This window comes from Plectropomus leopardus, chromosome 24 (genome assembly GCF_026936395.1).
Source record: "Plectropomus leopardus strain MGB_pleo_1.0 chromosome 24, ASM2693639v1, whole genome shotgun sequence".
Taxonomy (NCBI): domain Eukaryota; kingdom Metazoa; phylum Chordata; class Actinopteri; order Perciformes; family Serranidae; genus Plectropomus; species Plectropomus leopardus.
This window is the reverse complement of record NC_142199.1, coordinates 17,960,577-17,977,805: the sequence shown is the minus strand read 5'-3', so window position 1 is coordinate 17,977,805 and position 17,229 is coordinate 17,960,577. Positions and strand designations below refer to the sequence as shown.

General features: G+C 38.1%; 1 protein-coding gene across 2 annotated transcripts; it reads right to left on the bottom strand.

Moving 5' to 3' along the window:
* Positions 1-451: 451 nt before the first annotated feature.
* Positions 452-16,741, bottom strand: LOC121962817 (chloride intracellular channel protein 4). Of its 2 annotated transcripts, none has more exons than XM_088074361.1 (6): positions 13,640-16,741; positions 6,007-6,116; positions 4,803-4,928; positions 4,615-4,721; positions 3,242-3,423; positions 452-3,116 (listed from the first exon to the last, which is right to left on the bottom strand). In XM_088074361.1, exons 1-6 carry the CDS (start codon positions 16,133-16,135, stop codon positions 2,955-2,957), a joined length of 3,183 nt encoding a protein of 1,060 aa, XP_087930487.1. In that variant the 5' UTR covers positions 16,136-16,741; the 3' UTR covers positions 452-2,954. The 2 variants fall into 2 exon arrangements, with proteins under 2 accessions (XP_087930487.1, XP_087930488.1); XM_088074362.1 differs by lacking the exon at positions 13,640-16,741 and adding an exon at positions 8,027-8,376.
* Between the last annotated feature and the right edge of the window lie 488 nt (positions 16,742-17,229).

Genomic DNA, 17,229 nt, shown 5'->3' with positions numbered 1-17,229 from the left:
TTAAAACCAGGCTGGTTAATAATTACAGACAGTAATATACGGGTAAATTTATGTTTTTTTGTGTTGTCGGGAATCGTGGTATCAGAACTTCTGTAGCTTCTGTGGGTCACACTTAATTTTTTAATTTTTAAATGATCAATTACGGGTTCAAAGATATATTATGAAATAGAAATACTAAAATGCATTTTTTTAAACCTTGTTTTAGCATAACAGTACTTTTAATCACCACTGGGGGGAGCTCCAGTGTATAAAAAGATACTTCAGTGAACAGGGAAAACTACCAGTACTACCAATCACATTACAGTCAACAGCCAGCAGATGGCACTCTCACCTTTATCCTTTAAAATGGCCAATTTATTGTTGATGATAACACATTATTTTCAATGCATGTCATTGTACTCATTTTCTTGTTAAATAGAAAAAAAACACAGACCACTGAAGACAATCCACATCGTGATAAAATCAGTTTAATAAAGATCGTCCCCAAAGAGGATAATAAGGCCAGAACACAACAGGCTGGCGTCAAGGTTGCTTAGGTGTAGTTAACACTCACCAAACAAGTGATTTTTTTCGTAAAATAAAGCTGCATTAACGGGAACTCGAAAGAAAATTCTGTCCTTTTTTTTTTTTTTTTTTTTGGAAGATAGAAAAATTCGGGGATGGGAGATGGTTTCGCCAACCTCCCGAATGAACTGAATCAACGAAATGAATTCATCCAACCCTAACCAGCGATAAAAATCCCAAATCAGTTACGATAAAACGTCGGGAGGCACTGTTTTAGCGCTATAAAAGGTGATTGTCGTACGTCATGAATTCAACTTTTTCGCCTACGTTGCGTTATTGTAGCAGCATTGTAACAGTGGTCCATCAAAGAGTCGTTATCGGCGGTTAAACCAACCAGCACCGAAGCCTGTCCACAACTCAGCCAATCAGAACCGTTACATACAAAGTCAAAAATCATCAAAATATGAGTAAATACAATTGTCTCATTGCATCTGTAAAGAGAGTACACATTTAGTACAATCAGGCTGTTTACATGAATGTTAGCATGAACACAGAGATATTTAGTGAAACAATGGACATAGTAGTAACGATTTATTTTGGGGCTAAAAGAAAAAAATGGATCTATTGAACACTTTACTACAGCTGTTTTTAAAATTAACAATGGATTTCATCGAGTAAGGCTTAAAGAGTAGCCTATTACTGAGTATTAGCCTACTTTTGTACAGAAGCTGAATTCGTTAGCTTCGTTAGCTAGAATGTTTGCTGCCGCCGAAGGTTAATTAGAACTTGGGACTATTTTTTTTTTTGTAGTTTAGTTTTATCTTCACTTCAACACAGAGCGACGGGTCAAGAAACAAGAAGTCATTTGGGTTAAACTGGCAGTTTATTCAATTTATTTAGCTCACTTGCTGCAGTGCTAACAATGGTTAACGGTTAGCAATGGTTAGCACTGGTTTCTGATTTCGAACTCAGTAGTAGATAGACCGGAACATTCTCATCCCAACTTCTCACGTGTCGCCGCTTGTTAAGTGGACATTTGCGTCGAAATATGACGCGTTAAGTACACAGCTAGCAATGTTTGCTTCTAAAAACGTTCAGAGAACAGTACAAGTAATGTTTTTAGTAATGTTTTCAGCGTCAATTTTTTTTTTTAGTTGCCAGAATGTTCTTCTTAAAGTTAGGGTAACATGCTCTATAGACATTATATAAATGTTACATATGGTACCGTTTTTTGGTCAAGATATGTCATTACAGGAACGTTTAACAAAAAAGGTTTAGGTAACTTAACCGACTTTATTGTTTCAAATTAATAAATCCAGATGAGCAACTCAAAGAAAACCATGCTTTCTTGGAGTGTATTTCATTTTGTATTTTTTTTTCCAATTGGATAGTATTACTTCCTTAAAATACAGTTAGAATTAATTATTGTTTTACAGAGTCCATAGATTTGCATTCACTAGGTACCATTATGGTTTGTATTCAAATGTTTGGACTATAACAGGCACTAGACACATTTTAAGGAATAGCTTGCCATTTTGGGAGATTATTCACTTTCTTGCCATGATGTCTATGTGCTAAATATAAGCTAGCAGACACTTAGCTTTTCGTAAAGACAAGTAACAAGTGGAAATAGCTAGCCTGGCCTTGCCCAAATGTTCGAATAAAAAATTCAATGACTGGCACTTCTAAAGCTCTTGAATTTTGGTACAAAAATGGGAATGTGAAAACAGTTGCGGTTTCCTGGTCAGACCAGTAACTTCCATTTCTGGCAGAGCCATGCTAGCTGTTTTCAGTCCTTATGCTACGCTAAGCTAACCAGTTCCTGGCTCTGGTGGCAAGAATGCGATTTAGTGCATGTCCCAAAATACCAAAGTAGTCCCTTAATCCTGAAAGGACCTCATCAAATTTAACACGCAAGTTAATTAAAATGAGTTTAAATAGCAGATTCCACGGTCTATTTCAAAGGTTCTGATTGAAGACCTAATCATCCGACTACATAATATTAGCTACACTTCGATGGAATTGTTTCTGAAATGCAGCGATACTGAAAAACAACGCTTAGTTCACGGTGCCGTCTATTTCATCTTTACAGTGAACTTGGCCCCGCCATTGTCTGAAAAGTGAAAAACTAAACTTCTCTAAGATCTCAATTTTGATTATTTGTAAAATGATTCATGTAAAGTTACAGTAGATGACTGTGCAACCCAACCTGTGAGCGCACACACACACACACACACACACACACACACAGATATTAAATTTATAAAAGAGCTGTTGATGTTCGATGGGCTTAGTCTATTACTTGGAGTGGTTATTCTTCATTTAGCCTAGTTGACTAGACTACGTACCTACTTGTTGTACCTCCTAAGGATATGAATGCTAAATCTATCCATGGTCTCCTAGTCATATGTCTCCTCTCTCCTTCCTTCTGTTACCATCCACTCTTCATCTTATTTGATTTGTTTTGCCACATCCAGATAGGCAAAGTGGATCTCCTTCTCAGCAGGGCAGGTGCTGGTGAACTCCTCCCTCTGATAGGCGCGATTTAAGTACCTCCACAACCCCGTCATCTCCGCTGGGATCTCAAAGCCTCTGTATTTCTTGGCGACGACCTGCGAAGAAAAGAACGTAAGTCGGAGGTTGTATCTAGGGGTGATAAACTGGTCGGATATCAAAATTTGTGTCGGTTATGGGAAGCCGTCTTTTCTGTACAGTATGACAATAAGACTGATTGAACCTTAAGGATGTGTAGTTTAGGCAGCAGGTTGCAGTCAGCCAGGGTGAGCTCAGATCCATCTAGGAAGTTCCTGGAGGACTCGGGCAGATCTCCTGAAGCGTTGGCATCAATCTCTGCAGGCAGGGGGGTCCTCAGGAAGTCATCGAGACGCCGGAGAGACTTCAGCAATGCTTTCTCTAAGGCTTCAGAGAGGAAGAGCAGTTGATAGAAAGATCTTCCGATGGACGTTCCGGATAACGGGACTTCAAAATCTCAGTCACACCAAACCCTTCCTCATGAAAGTACCACTGTGTCCGAACCTGACCCAATGCAAGCCAGCATCAGCAACCGAACCTTTTTGATTACATTATTTCCTATTGGACTGACAGTTAACAGACAATACAGCACAATGAGGCAAAATATTTTTACGTATTTTTATAATTTTAGGACATTTCTAGCAGTTTAGACATTCCTTGGGTTTTAGGATGTTTCAAGAATTTTAGATGTTTCTGCAATTCCTGACATTCCTTGGACTTTTGGACATTTCTTGGTTTTCCGGACATTCCTCAGACTTTAGGATGTCTCTGGTATTTTAGATCTCTTACGGGATTTTTGAATGTTTCTGGGATCTTGGGATGTTTCAATGATTTAAGGACATTCCTTAGATTTCAAACATTTCTAGGATTTTAGCACATTTATAGGATTTTCTGAGATTTTTAGGATTTTAGGATGTTCCTACAATTCTAGAACATTCCTTGGGTTCTAGGATGTTTCTAGTATTTTAGGATATTCCCTAGATTTTGGGATGTTTCTCAGATTTTAGTTAATTTCTGGGATTTTAGGATGTGTCTGTGATTCTGGGACATTCCTTGGATTTTTGCACATTTCTAGGATTTTAGGACATTCCTCAGATTTTAGATTTGCCAATTTAGATTTTAGACTTTTCTGAGATATTATATCATTCCTGGGACTTCAGAATGTTTCTGGGATGTTATATCATTTCTGGGACTTCAGAATGTTTCTGTGATGTTAGGAAAGTTCTAGGATTTTAGGATATTTCTCAGATTTTAGAATGTTTCTAAGATTTTAGGATGTGTCTAGGATTTTAAGATGTTTTTAGGGTTTTAGGACATTGGGGCTTAGCCAGGACCTCTGTTGGGGGTCTGGGGGATCCTCCAGTGGTACTTTTTTTGATGCTTTTTTATGCACTTTGGCACCGTATGTATACAAAAAGTACAAAAAAAATTCCCAGTGTAAATGAATTTCATTTTTTATTGTGAATTACAAAATGGGTGGGGGGCTAAATATGGCCTGTCGGCCATAAAGCAAACTACTTATTCTAAGCTAAATGAATTGAAGCCAGCCCTCACACAGATGCTCTTTCTCTCTCTTACCGTCATTGGTGTCTTTCCTCGGGTTTTTGATGTAAGCAGAGAATTTGGCAAACACATCGATGCCGGCTGTGTTGGCCTCAGGGTGTCTGGGAGCCAGTCTGGGGTAGCTGATGTTAAAGACGTGTTAGAAAAGTCAACTGAAAATCCATACACACTTTCGGTTTTAGGTAAATTTGTGTTTTCTGTACCGTGGTGGGGTCAGTTTCTCCTCCAGGAACTCCTCTATCTTGTTAACATCAACTTTGACCTCGCCATTAAAGGTCACAAAAGGTGGGTTGGTTCCTGGAGCGAGGTCCTGCAGGTCAGCCGGCTTCCTGACAACAAAGAACAAGACAGACACTCAGACAGACTGGATAGTAATGTTGATTAATAATGAATAAGATATGACTGTTAGTTCTTACAAAGTTTAACAAGTTTGTAGGCCAGCACATTTTTTATCATTATTAAGGACTATTTGTTATTTATGAAAGGGGAGGGGTGGTGCAAAATGAGGAGGCATGTCAAAAAAAAATTTAAGCACTGCAGACAGATCTTTAATGACTGTATCTAATATTTTTATTTTCCTGCTTTTTTTTTTAAGATGGCATATCGTATTTAAATATGGTCTCCTATTTTTTTCTTTTAAATTTTTTGGCAATTTTTCTTTTCAAATTTTTGGTGATTTTTTTTTCTTTTTTAATTTAAGACTTAAAAAATGGCTATTTTGCCAAATTACAAATTACATTTGTGGCAGTTTATTTTTATTTTATTTTTATTTTAACATTTTTTGGGAGATTTTTTTTTTTTTTTTTTTTAATTTGAGGTGATTTTAAAAGAGAAAAATGACTTCCAAACCTGTGGGCCCACCAAACTGAAAATAGCCAAAATTACACAACTTACACAATTTTACAGTGAAGTACATATACATGCTTTATAATAAAGCATACATTGTTATAAATGCATCATTATGCACCACACTTTATTGAACACATGCAACAATAACTTGAGATATTGCACTGTTATGGAACACAATGAGTCCTTACTGCCGTTGATAGTTTTTTGTGTGTATAGGTGAGTGTAGACATTTATAATGCATTATAAGCCCCATTAGTCAACTTCGTCTTTACAATAAGTCAAAAGCATTCATAAGACACTTGACACTTTTAATTCATTGTAAATCACATTTATAATGTTTGCTGATATAGTGCATCAGTAAGCATTAAGTGTGTTTATGAGTGTGGTTATAAAGTGTTATGAATGCACTATAACTCATTATGAATACCCTCATAATGCTTTACAGATTTAGTCCTCAAAGAATGTATTACAGAAAAAACTGCACTGGCCGTTGACGTGTAGTTCTACTAAAAATGTTGTTTTTTGCGTGTCTGTGTGTAAGTGTGCATGCTGCGTTACCTTTTGAGGTCAACAGTGGTGACGTTGAAGATGACTCCTTTAAGCCACAGGATCATAAAGAGTCTCTGAGAGAAGGGGCAGTTACCAATGCTCTCCCCATCACTCCCCGCCTGCACACACACACACACACACACACACACACACAAACACACACATATAGAAGGTACAAGATTTTATAAGAAATTATTTTACTAAAAAATGTCAGTTGCACGGTGTGGTGACATGATTTTTTTGTGAAGTGCAGATCAGTCAATCAATATTAATGTCATAGCAAAGTTAATAACTCACATATTCAACTTTGTTTACACAGTAGTGGGTAAAGTACCTGAATGCCATGTTTGAGTAAAAGTACAAATAATACTTTCTATGACGACCACATCTATAATGCATTATGAGGGCATTCATAGTGAATTATAATGCATTCATAATGCTTTATGACTTCTCTTGTTAACACACGTATTACTCACTGATGCACTATATCAACAGTAATAAAACATTATAGATGTGCCTTATGGATGCTCTTGTGAACTAGAGGATAACTGATGGGGCTTATAATGCATCATAAATACCTTTCGGCTACCCACCTATACACACATTAACAATCAGCTGTACCAGTATCAGCTGTAACATCTTAAAGTATCTTATATTTACTTAGCTTTCTAACTGAAAGAGTAGAGGTATTTACCTTCAGTACAGGTGTCACATACCATCTTGTGGTGGTTAAAAGTGTATTTCTTTCCTATTTAAAGCTCATTTTACGAACACATTTAATATAAACTACAATTACCACCACATGGGTGTATGTCTTCGCACACCAGTCAAGTTGCACTTGTAGTTTTAGATCCATGTCTTGAAAACATGACAACATTCACACACATCTTCCCCCCCGGCAGCACAGAAGATCTTTACAATCAGCACAGTTTTGGCCAAAAACATATTTTATGAGGTTACAGTGACCTTGATCTTTGGCCAGTTCTGATCAGTTCATTCAGTCCAAGTGGGCCTTTGTGTCAAAGTTGAAGAAATTCCCTTGAGGTGTTCTTGAGATATGGAATTCACAAGAATGAGACAGACAAGGTCACAATGACTTTTACTTTTGACCTATGACCACCAAAATCTAATAAATTCATCCACAAGTCCCGATGAATGTCTGTGCCAAATTTAAAACAATTCCCTAAGGGCGCTCTTGAGATATTGCGTTCACAAGAATGAGACATCCTTTGGTCCAAGGAAACATTTCAAGAATCTCGTCATTTTACTGTCAAGGCAAACTTAACATTTGTGCCAAATTTAAAGAATTCTCTAATGGAGTTCTTGAGATTTCGCATTAATGAGAATGAGGCGTATGAAGTTACACCGACACTGACTTTTGACCAATGATCACCAAAATCTAATCAGTTCATGCTTGAGTCCAAGTGAACGTTTGTGCCAAAGTTGAAGAAATTCCCTTAACGTATTCTTGAGATATCATGTTCACAAGAAAGAGAAAAATGCAAGATCACTGTAACATTTGACCTTGGTCCAACAAATTTCAATCGGTTGAGTCAAAGTCAAAGTGAATGCTTGTCCCAAATTTTAGGAATTCCGCAGAGGAATTCGCATTGGCAAGAATGAGACAGACAAGGTCACTGTGCCCCACTGACCGGCAAAATCTCTTAAGTCCAGGTGAGCGTTTGTGCCAAATTTGAAGAAACTCTCAAGGTTTGTGAGATATGGCGTTAACAAGAATGGGTCGGACAGAGTGATAACCCAAGAACATAATGCCTCTGGCTTTGGCTGCTGCCAATCTAGAAGCATAAAAACAACAAATCCATGTCGAAATCCGCTTTCCTAGGGCGCCAAATGTGCTAGATCTGCCACTGAGAAGGCAAATGCAACTTCAATATGACCACAACCTTTTTCCAACCATAACTAAACCAATTCTAGCTGCCATGCGTGGATACTGTATGAACAATCAACTGAAAAACACTGACTATGACTTTTTGTATATTATAAGAGAAGGGTTTTTAACATAATTTACCTTCACGAACAACTCAATTGTAGGAAAGCCCAACTTCTTTACTGCAATGTCACACCAGGACATGGTGATCAGTTCAATTCAGTATTCCAAAAAGCTCTCGCTGAAAGTCATCTTCTTCCTCCAGTAACAAAAACTCAAAGGTTTTCAGCTCAGGACGGGTCTAGAATGATCAATTTTTAGCAAATCCAAAATGCCCCTCAATGACACCATGATAAACACAAGCCAGCACCCAGCTTTTGGCACTTCCAACCATGCATGATGATTAACAATAACTTTAACGAACATATAACTTGACATTAGGTCGGTGGCTGAGGTTCGGAGGGGCAGAGCAGTGTGAGAGTTACTTGGTTTTTCGGAAGAGTGGGTGGCATCGGAATCTCTGCCCCATCACAAACACACACAATGTGTCCAGTGTGTGGAGTCTTTTTCTTTTTCACACCCACAGCAGCTGAGACGTCTCTCTCATTTGTTTGCCGAGGACAACCAGTGTGAATTCTTTACATTACATTAAATTGTAATTTTGGTTGTGTTTATGAAAGTGGTATATTTTGTGTATTTTGGTTAAATCTTGGAATTTCCAACTCAGCTCCTACAATAAGTCTAAGTGGAAACTAAAATTGTTCCATTCATACTGTTAAGTACAAATAAATGCGCCATTGAAACCCATTCAAAATGCAATTTTTGGTCCAACAGCCATCAAAGCATAAAAACAAGTACTGTATTATTTCTGGGTGTCAGTCTGGGCTTTTGCCTTGGAATTTGTAATTTTTACTATTTTCCACCTGATGACATTTATACATATATATATATATATATATATATATATATATATATATATATATATACATATATATATATGGAATATGGAGAAGAAATAACATTTTTTGCTTTAAAATCAATTAAAATGGAAATTTGAGTTTAAATTGCACACAAAACTAAGTGGAGGTAATTATCAACATTATGTCAACACGACTCTTAAAAAAAATAAGCTTGCAACTTAAAATATTCAAATTAGAATTTTTAACCTGCAACTATGCATTTAAATTAGGTGTCAGTGATACATCCCCTGAATTACTTTTTAGAGTGCATGGACCAACCATTAATAACCAGTTTCTTGCTTAAAACTTTTAACAGTCACACTAAGAAATGCTTTTGCAAAAAAAATGAAACATTTAAGACTGCATAATATGTTAACAAATGCATATGTTAACAAAAAATAAGAAAAAATATACATTTTACCTGTGTAAAAAGTGCAAAAGTCGATGTAATATCATAGAAAATAAAAATAAAAGTAGCTTTATACAATAAACATGTAAATTAAATAAACAAAAAACAAGCTAATACTTATTAAACCAAAGTACAAAAAAAATTGAAAATAAAAGTAAACAAATCGGCAAACAAAAAAAAAGAAAATATAAGAATAAAAAAATACAAATAATAACAGCTAACAAAATCTGTTTAAAATATACAGTGGGAAAAAGGTCAATTTAATAGAATAAAATTGAACAGAATTACAGTGTCATCAAAATATTAAAATGCACATAGAAAAAGATCTGTAAAGAATGAAACTGGGTTTTGCCAAGTTTCTAGAAAAGTAATTTGATCGCAAAACAAAAAGTCAGATATGCGGTTGTCCATTGTTTCTTTTCAACATGTAGATCATGAGCTACTATTTTTCACTTTAAGCTTGAGAACCAACTTTTTGGGTTGTTAACCAATTTATTCTTTGCTAAAAGGCTTTCAACTGTTCAAAATTAGGTGCAAGAACCCAAATGGAACCAGTCCATATTGGTGGAAAAGTGTAAATGAATGGAACACATGTATAAAAACCCAGTAAACATTTATTAGCCGAAGGTCCGTGTTAACATTGTTTCTGTTAACATCATGGCCATGCAGTTTGTAGTTTGAGATGAGTGTGTTGTTGTGGCCAGAGCTCTGAGCACCAAACAGCAGGCTAATCAGCTTACAAAGAGAGAATGTAGAGATTAACCCTGTATATGCACTGCTATCCACATACTGGTGCCCTTTAACTAACGAGTCTCATAAGAGTAAATGAAAGAAACATAAATATACTGTATTTTCATTCAGAATCAAGATAGTTGCTTGATTATGTTAGCTTAACAGAAAAACCCTCTGTGGACAGTGATTGGCTTGTCGTCCAATTGTCTTGTTAAGCCAGTCTCGATTGTGTACCTTGATTGCTTTTGAATCCAGCCAAAGAAAGATGCTTGAACCTTTCCATAATATTTCCGAGCACCTCCATCTGTGCTGCCAACGGAGGCTCGGACAAAGGGAGCCGTTGTTTGACTGTGAGCTCCCACGGAGAACAAGCTTGTTGTGTGTATTAGTGCATTTTTTCTTGGCGTTAAGTCTCTCTGCTGGCTCTCAGGAGGCTGCCCTCTTTTATTCTCGCCTCAGTTAGGAATGTGCTGAACCAGAGAGCTAAACTGAGCTCCGTGGACGTGCCTGTGTGCAGGTTAAGGTTAAAATTCTACATTGTAAACACACAAGGTGAATTTACTTTACCTTATCAACACAATCCTCATACCTGATTGTTAATTTTATTTAAATTTCAGTTGTGTTTACTTAATTTAGTGAGGTTCAACTTCAAAATGACAAGTGAAATTAAATTAAGTGAAATTTTTAAGTGATGGCAACTTAAGTTTTTACGTATACGAAATTATTCAGACTTCAGTGAACAGTTTCAATTTTCCGTTTTAATTTATGTTTATACCATACCTAATTTTTAGTTTTACTTAAGTTTCATTTGTATTTACTTAATTTTTTGAAACTGTTGCAACTTAAAAGTAAGTTGTGAAATTCACTTGTTATTTTTAAGTGATGGCAACTTAACTTTTTACGTAAACCAAATTATTCAGTCTTCAGTGAATAGTTTCAACTTCCAGTTTTAATTTATGCTCATACCATACCTAATTGTAAGTTTTACTTAAATTTCATTTGTGTTTACTTAATTTTGTGAAATTGTTGCAACTTAAAAATGAGTTGTAAAATTCACTTGTTATTTTTAGGTGATGGCAACTTAAGTTTTTACGTAAACCAAATTATTCAGACTTCAGTGAACAGTTTCAACTTCCAGTTTTAATTTATGTTCATACCATACCTAATTGTTAATCAATACGACAAAATTTTAAATAAACTTGCAAACAGATATAAGGTAAACGTTGTGTAACACTAGTAATATTTACTTAATAGTGTTTTTACTTGTTTTGTTTGAAATGCTCTATCTATTGTATAGTGTCTTTGAGTGTGTGAAAAGCGCTTTATAAATAAAATGAATTATTTTTCTCTTTTTGGTAGAATACAGTGTGTTGCATGCATAAAGCAATGTAGGCTACCATGCCTGATGGATTAGGATATCACTGTCTTAATGAGATAAGGCAAGCAGATCAAGATAGCACACACACACACACACAATGTGCCAATGAGCACAGCATCTATGCCAGGCAACCACATTACACCAGCAGGTTTGTAATCATAAGAAAAGAAGAAACTGTCAGTCACTTCCGGAGTAAATATCTACTCCCTGGCAAGTGATGGATTTTTTGCCCAAGTCAATACTTGTTTTGTGTTAATTCGGAAAAACAGCTATCTTTTTTAATAGTTGTAGAAACCATCATACATACAGCTGTGGATTTACACAGTAGTACCTTTACATGATGTTAGAAAAAGTCAAATTATTGCGTTACTCTGACTAACACTGGAGTTTTAATATACATGTGAACATTCTGGTCCGCCTAAAATCGAACTCTGTCAAATTTCTTGAAGTCAAACTAACACATTGTGGTTGGGGATCAATTTACTTGTTCATGTAAACGCCTCAACTAGACCTGGACTGGCCTTTACGTTCTACATAGTTCCTGCACTGGGCTCTGACCCAGAAGCCAAACATAAATTCATAGAAAAAAGTTGGTAAAAAACAAAAGAAGACGAAGTGAAGTGCAAAGTAAGAACAAAATGTACAGCGCTGAAAAATTATCCTTCTGCTCAACACGTATCCCGTTAGCCGATGCTAAGTTGTTTGGAATGTGAAATAATAGGTAAACCAGAAGAAGGTCCGATAAGAACTAGCTAAAAGGGGCATATCGCCGTCTATTGTAGCAGAGTTGGACATACTTCCACCAATAAATTGAATCTCCACTGATTATCTGTGAATGTAAATGTACTATGTGACACGTCTTTCATTTTTGATTTGTGTCTGCCAGCTAGCATGAGTGTTGGTGGCTTTGTTTATAGTGCTTCTGTCAAAATTAGCTTGTAGCTGGATGGATGTTTTTGGCTAACGTGAAAAGAGAAAGATGAACATTTTTGTCAAATCCAGTTGACTTACTTGAGTTTTGCATGGATGTTAGTAAAAAAAGTAGTACATGGAGCCATCTAACAAAAACTTTATGCAAAAAGGGGAATAAAAGATATAGATTATTTAGTGTCAATGACTAAATGTCCTTTGCATTGTATTGACTTTGCTAGCTCTGCCCCATAACAAAAATGACTTGGATAAACAGCAGCCTTAATCTGGCATTCACGTTTGCCAGACTCATGCCAAATGTTCCAAAATTGCTCCAGAGCTGTTCATTTGCTGTTAAATATTTTGTTTCTCTGCCCATTTGACATTCTGCCTGAACTGACCCAACTCAGTTGACTGTGTTCTTGGTGATGTGAATATATTAAGGCCCTTATGGCCTAATTGATGCCTTGCACTGATACAATACATTTAGCACAATAAAAGACAATGTCAATCTTGCATGGAGTACTTTCAAAAGTCAGTGGCTTCCTAACAGTCAGCAACACTTAAAAGTAAAAATAGAGCTATGATTATAAGAAAAAAGCAGTTGCATTGGTTGTTTTAGGTACAAGTGAGATAAAGAAACACAAATGTCCACAAACGCCAAAGACGAATATTTTATCCTCCGATTTGCATTGCGGTTTTCACGTTACAGAGTAAACTACCGGAATTCGGATATTTGATTTGTCAAATTGCCAAATTCCAAATTTTTTGCCTGATGACTGGTTCCAAAAGTCAGTCAGTCATTTTCTGTAACCGCTTGTCCTCGTAAGGGTCTCAGGGGGGCTGGAGCCAATCCCAGCTGTCACCGGGCGGAAGGCGGGGTACACTCTGGACAGGTCGCCAGACTATCGCAGGCATATAGACAGACAACCTTTCACGCTGACAATCACACCTAAGGGCAATTTAGAGTCACCAATCAACCTGAGATGCATGTTTTTGGACTGTGGAAGGAAGCCAGAGACCCCGGAGAGAACCCACGCACACACGGGGACAACATGCAAACTCCGCACAGAAGGGCCCCCGCCCATGGACCGAACCCCGTTCCACCCGGGTTTCGAAACAGGGACCCTCTTACTGTGAGGCAACAGTGCTTGGTTCCAAAAGTTTAATTCTTAATTGCAGAGTTGTGTTTTTAGTTGAGCTCCCCTGTATGACTTAGGTTCTCCATCTATACAGCTCCATAAGGACATTTTATGGTACTAGAAGCATTAGAACCGTTATGGTCTGTGTCCTTGTTTTGTGTATATGAAGGGCTCTTGATTTTGGGTTGACATACATTGTGTGTACAGTATGATGTGGTTCATTACCTTGACATAGAGTGAGATCTCGTAGTCCTGGTCTTGGGGTGCTTTGCTGTTCCTGTGCCCAGGGGGCAAAGCATCCATCCTCCTATGAGAAATAAGTTTCACCTCCTCTTTTTTCTCCTCGATCATCTCCTCCCGCTGGGGGATGTATGAGTGGCCATCCTCCAATAGCACCACTCGCTTTTTCTTCACTTGCTCGTCCCTCTTTTTGGGTAGGGATTCCTGTTTGATCACTGACTTCAGCTCCTTTATCCAGTCCTCTTTCCTTGGAGGACTTTTCTCTTCTGATGATGTTTCCTTTTTCGGCAATTCTTTTCTTCCCCTCTCAGACTCCCAGATGTCTTTTTTCACAGCCTTCAGTTCTTTTCTCCAGTCTTTAACTTCTGGTGCTGTCTCTTCCTGGTTTTGAACTTTTTTGATCCAGTCGTTATCTTTTCTCCTGGGTGAAAGTACTCTTGTCGTCCCCCATTCTTCTTTTCTCAGTGGCTGTGGCTCAGGACACAAAATTCCATTCTCCATTGCTTGCCTCAGTACTTTAACTCTTCCGTTGATATCCAGCTCTATCTCTCTGTTGGCATCTTTTAGCTTTTTATCCTTTTCTACCTCTTCTTTTTCATTTTTCTGTTTTTCATCATTGTCTTTACTAAGTTTTTGCTTCTGTTCTTGCACTTCTTGATCCTCTTGATCCATCGTCTCAACAGTTTTTTGTTCTTCAAGTTCTCTCCTCTGACTCTCCTCTATCTCTTCAATCTCATCATCTAAAACAGTCACAGGCTCTTCTGCCATCTCGACCTCTCCCTCCATTTCTTCTTCTTCTGCTCCTCCTCCTCTCTCGTCTTCTACAAGAGCCTGCTCTTGTGTCTGTTCTTTCAATTTTTCCCCCCAGTCTGTTTCTGCTTCTTTGAGTGAAGGATGTTGTTGCAAATCCCTTCCCTTCTCTGTTGTAGACTCATTCTCCTCTAGTGTCACCTCAGCTTGTGGCTGATTAGGTTCAACTTCACCCCCTTCCTCCGGCTCAAAGGCCTCTTCCACCAGGTCCAAATCTTGCCGTGTCACTGAAACTACCTCCTCCACACACTGCGGTACAGGTTCTTGGAGATCTACCTTATCCTGGTCTTTTATTTGAACAATCTCTTCGCACATTTGTAGATCGCCTCTTTGTCCGTGCTCCTCCTCACCTTTTGACTCTCTAATAACGTTATCACCTGTCTTCCCATCCTCTTCCGTACTCTGCCCTCCCCCATCCATTAATGATAGAGTATTAACCTCAACCTGTCGCACTTGCTTTTCCTCTTGCTCATTCTGGTTGATCCCTACCATGCTTGTTTCCTCAACCCCTCCCTCTGTTTGCGACTGTTCTTCAAAGGGTTCAAAGGCAAAGTCTGGTGTCTCTACATTAAGATCTGCTTCACCTTCTATGTCTTGACCATCATCAGAAGTGGACATTGCATCTTTCACAAACTCTGTGGTTTCCGCATCATCAACCTTTGCCTCTATGCAATCCTCCTGTTGCCATGTGGTGTTATTATCAATGGACTCAACTTCCTGTTTACTGCATTCTAAGTTCTCCTCATTAGTATTATTTATTTCATCTTCCTTCTCACTGGTAACTTCGTTGGTCTGACTGGCCACCACTTCAGTTGCACCAGTTGTATCAAAGGGTATGTCATTGTCACAAACAGTTGAGGTTAGGCAAAGATCTACTTGACTATTGACTTGTTCTTTTATCTCCGTGGCAACAGGGGTCGCATCTATTGCTGGATCCTCAAAGGTTTCGGTTACTTCAACATCAGTGGGTAGAGTAACCTCATCTGCTTTGTCTGTTTCATCTGTAGATACCAGTGTACCCTCTTCTGACTCTTCTACAAGAGTACTGGACTCTACCATTTCTAACCCATAGTCTCCATCATTGGTCTTATCATCTGTTACCTCTGAACTTGGCATCACAGCCTCTATTTCATTTTCTTCATCTTCCCTGTTTTCTTCATTTTCTTCATTGCCGTCTACTATCTGCTTTTCACCTTTCTCGGCCTCTACTGATGCTGAAAAATGACATGGATCTTCACTCACTGTTGTTGTGTCTATCGGCTCTTGCTCTCCCTTGCTTTCACCCTCTTCCTCTCTTGTCTGTTCATCTATCGTGTTTTGCTCTTCATTCCCAACTTCTACCCCTCCCTCACAGGTTTCCTCCAGTTTTTCACCTCCTCCCTCCCCCTCTTCTATTACTCCATTTGGTAACAGAGCCACTTGGATAATCCTCACTTCCTCCCTTTCACTCTGCTCTTTGCTCTCTCCTTTGGCTTCCCCTTCTTCTGCTTCAGCCATCATCAAAACATCCTCCCCTACTTCCTCGGCTAGTTCAACATCTTCATCTTCCTCTTCTCCCTCTCCATCCTCTCTTCCTCTCTGGGTATCCAGGTCTGAGCAAATGCCTTGTGGGCTGTGGACGATGGCACCATTTGACAGATCTGAGTTTGGGCAGGAGCCTGACTGAGCCATTTGGGAAGGTTTGAGGAAATGATGGGACACTTACTTAAGAGGAATCGCTGCCCAGGTGTGAAGTTCTACAAGATATCAAGTTTGTGCCAGAAATTCCGGAAACAGTCAAAGAGGGATTTTAGAGGTACAAAGACTAAGATTGCAGAATAGTTCCAGTTTCCAATTTAAGTCAAAAAATGAATCTCATGATCTCAATGATCTTCGGTCGGCTCTGATGTTCCACCGCGAGAGATAAGAACTGTGAATAAGTTGTCTCTTAGGTCAAAAAAAAAGGACTCGAATCCGGGAATAGCTCCCAAGTTCCGATGTGAAGAATAATTTCCGGACAAGTCCAGGTTTTCAAAGCACTCCCCCGGATGGATCTTGTTTACAAAGCCCTGAAGACCATGAAAGACCTGTAGTATTCCCAGAAAGTTCCAAATTTCCAGGCCAATGAAAGAAAATCCCAGTTCTTAGATTTAACCTCCACAGCTCATCAGACAATGTATATAATTCAGGTGTACAGGTTTAGGGTTTGCAAGTACACAATCTTTTGACTCTTCGAACTGGTACTGCACCCTCAGCACGGTGAGACATCAATAAATACAGTCTCTTACTTTCTTTCTCTCTCTCTCTCTCTCTCTCTACAGAGGATTAAATGGAGGCTGATCCCCACATGACCGGGAGCTTAAACCCCTCTGCCACCCAGGGACCAGCACCACTGAAGTTTCCTTAAACACATGCACGTACAAAGGCACACATGCACACACGCATTCTTATTATACGTCTTATTATGTTTTTCTTACGTTTTTTTTACTATGCTTTCATCATGTTTTTATTGTTTGACTGAATAAATAAAGTCTCTATCGATGTAACAAAGTATATTCACTCAAGTACTGTACCTAACTACAAATTTGAAGCACTTGTACTTTGTGTGTCGTATTTTCATGCCACTTTATACTTTTACTCCACTATATTTCAGAGGGTAAATATTGTACTTTTAACTTCAGTTCATGTATCTGAGAGCTTTAGGTACGTTGCATTTTAAGATTTTTGCATCAAAACATAACAATGCAAATATGATGACTTGTAATAAATAAAATTATCAAACAATT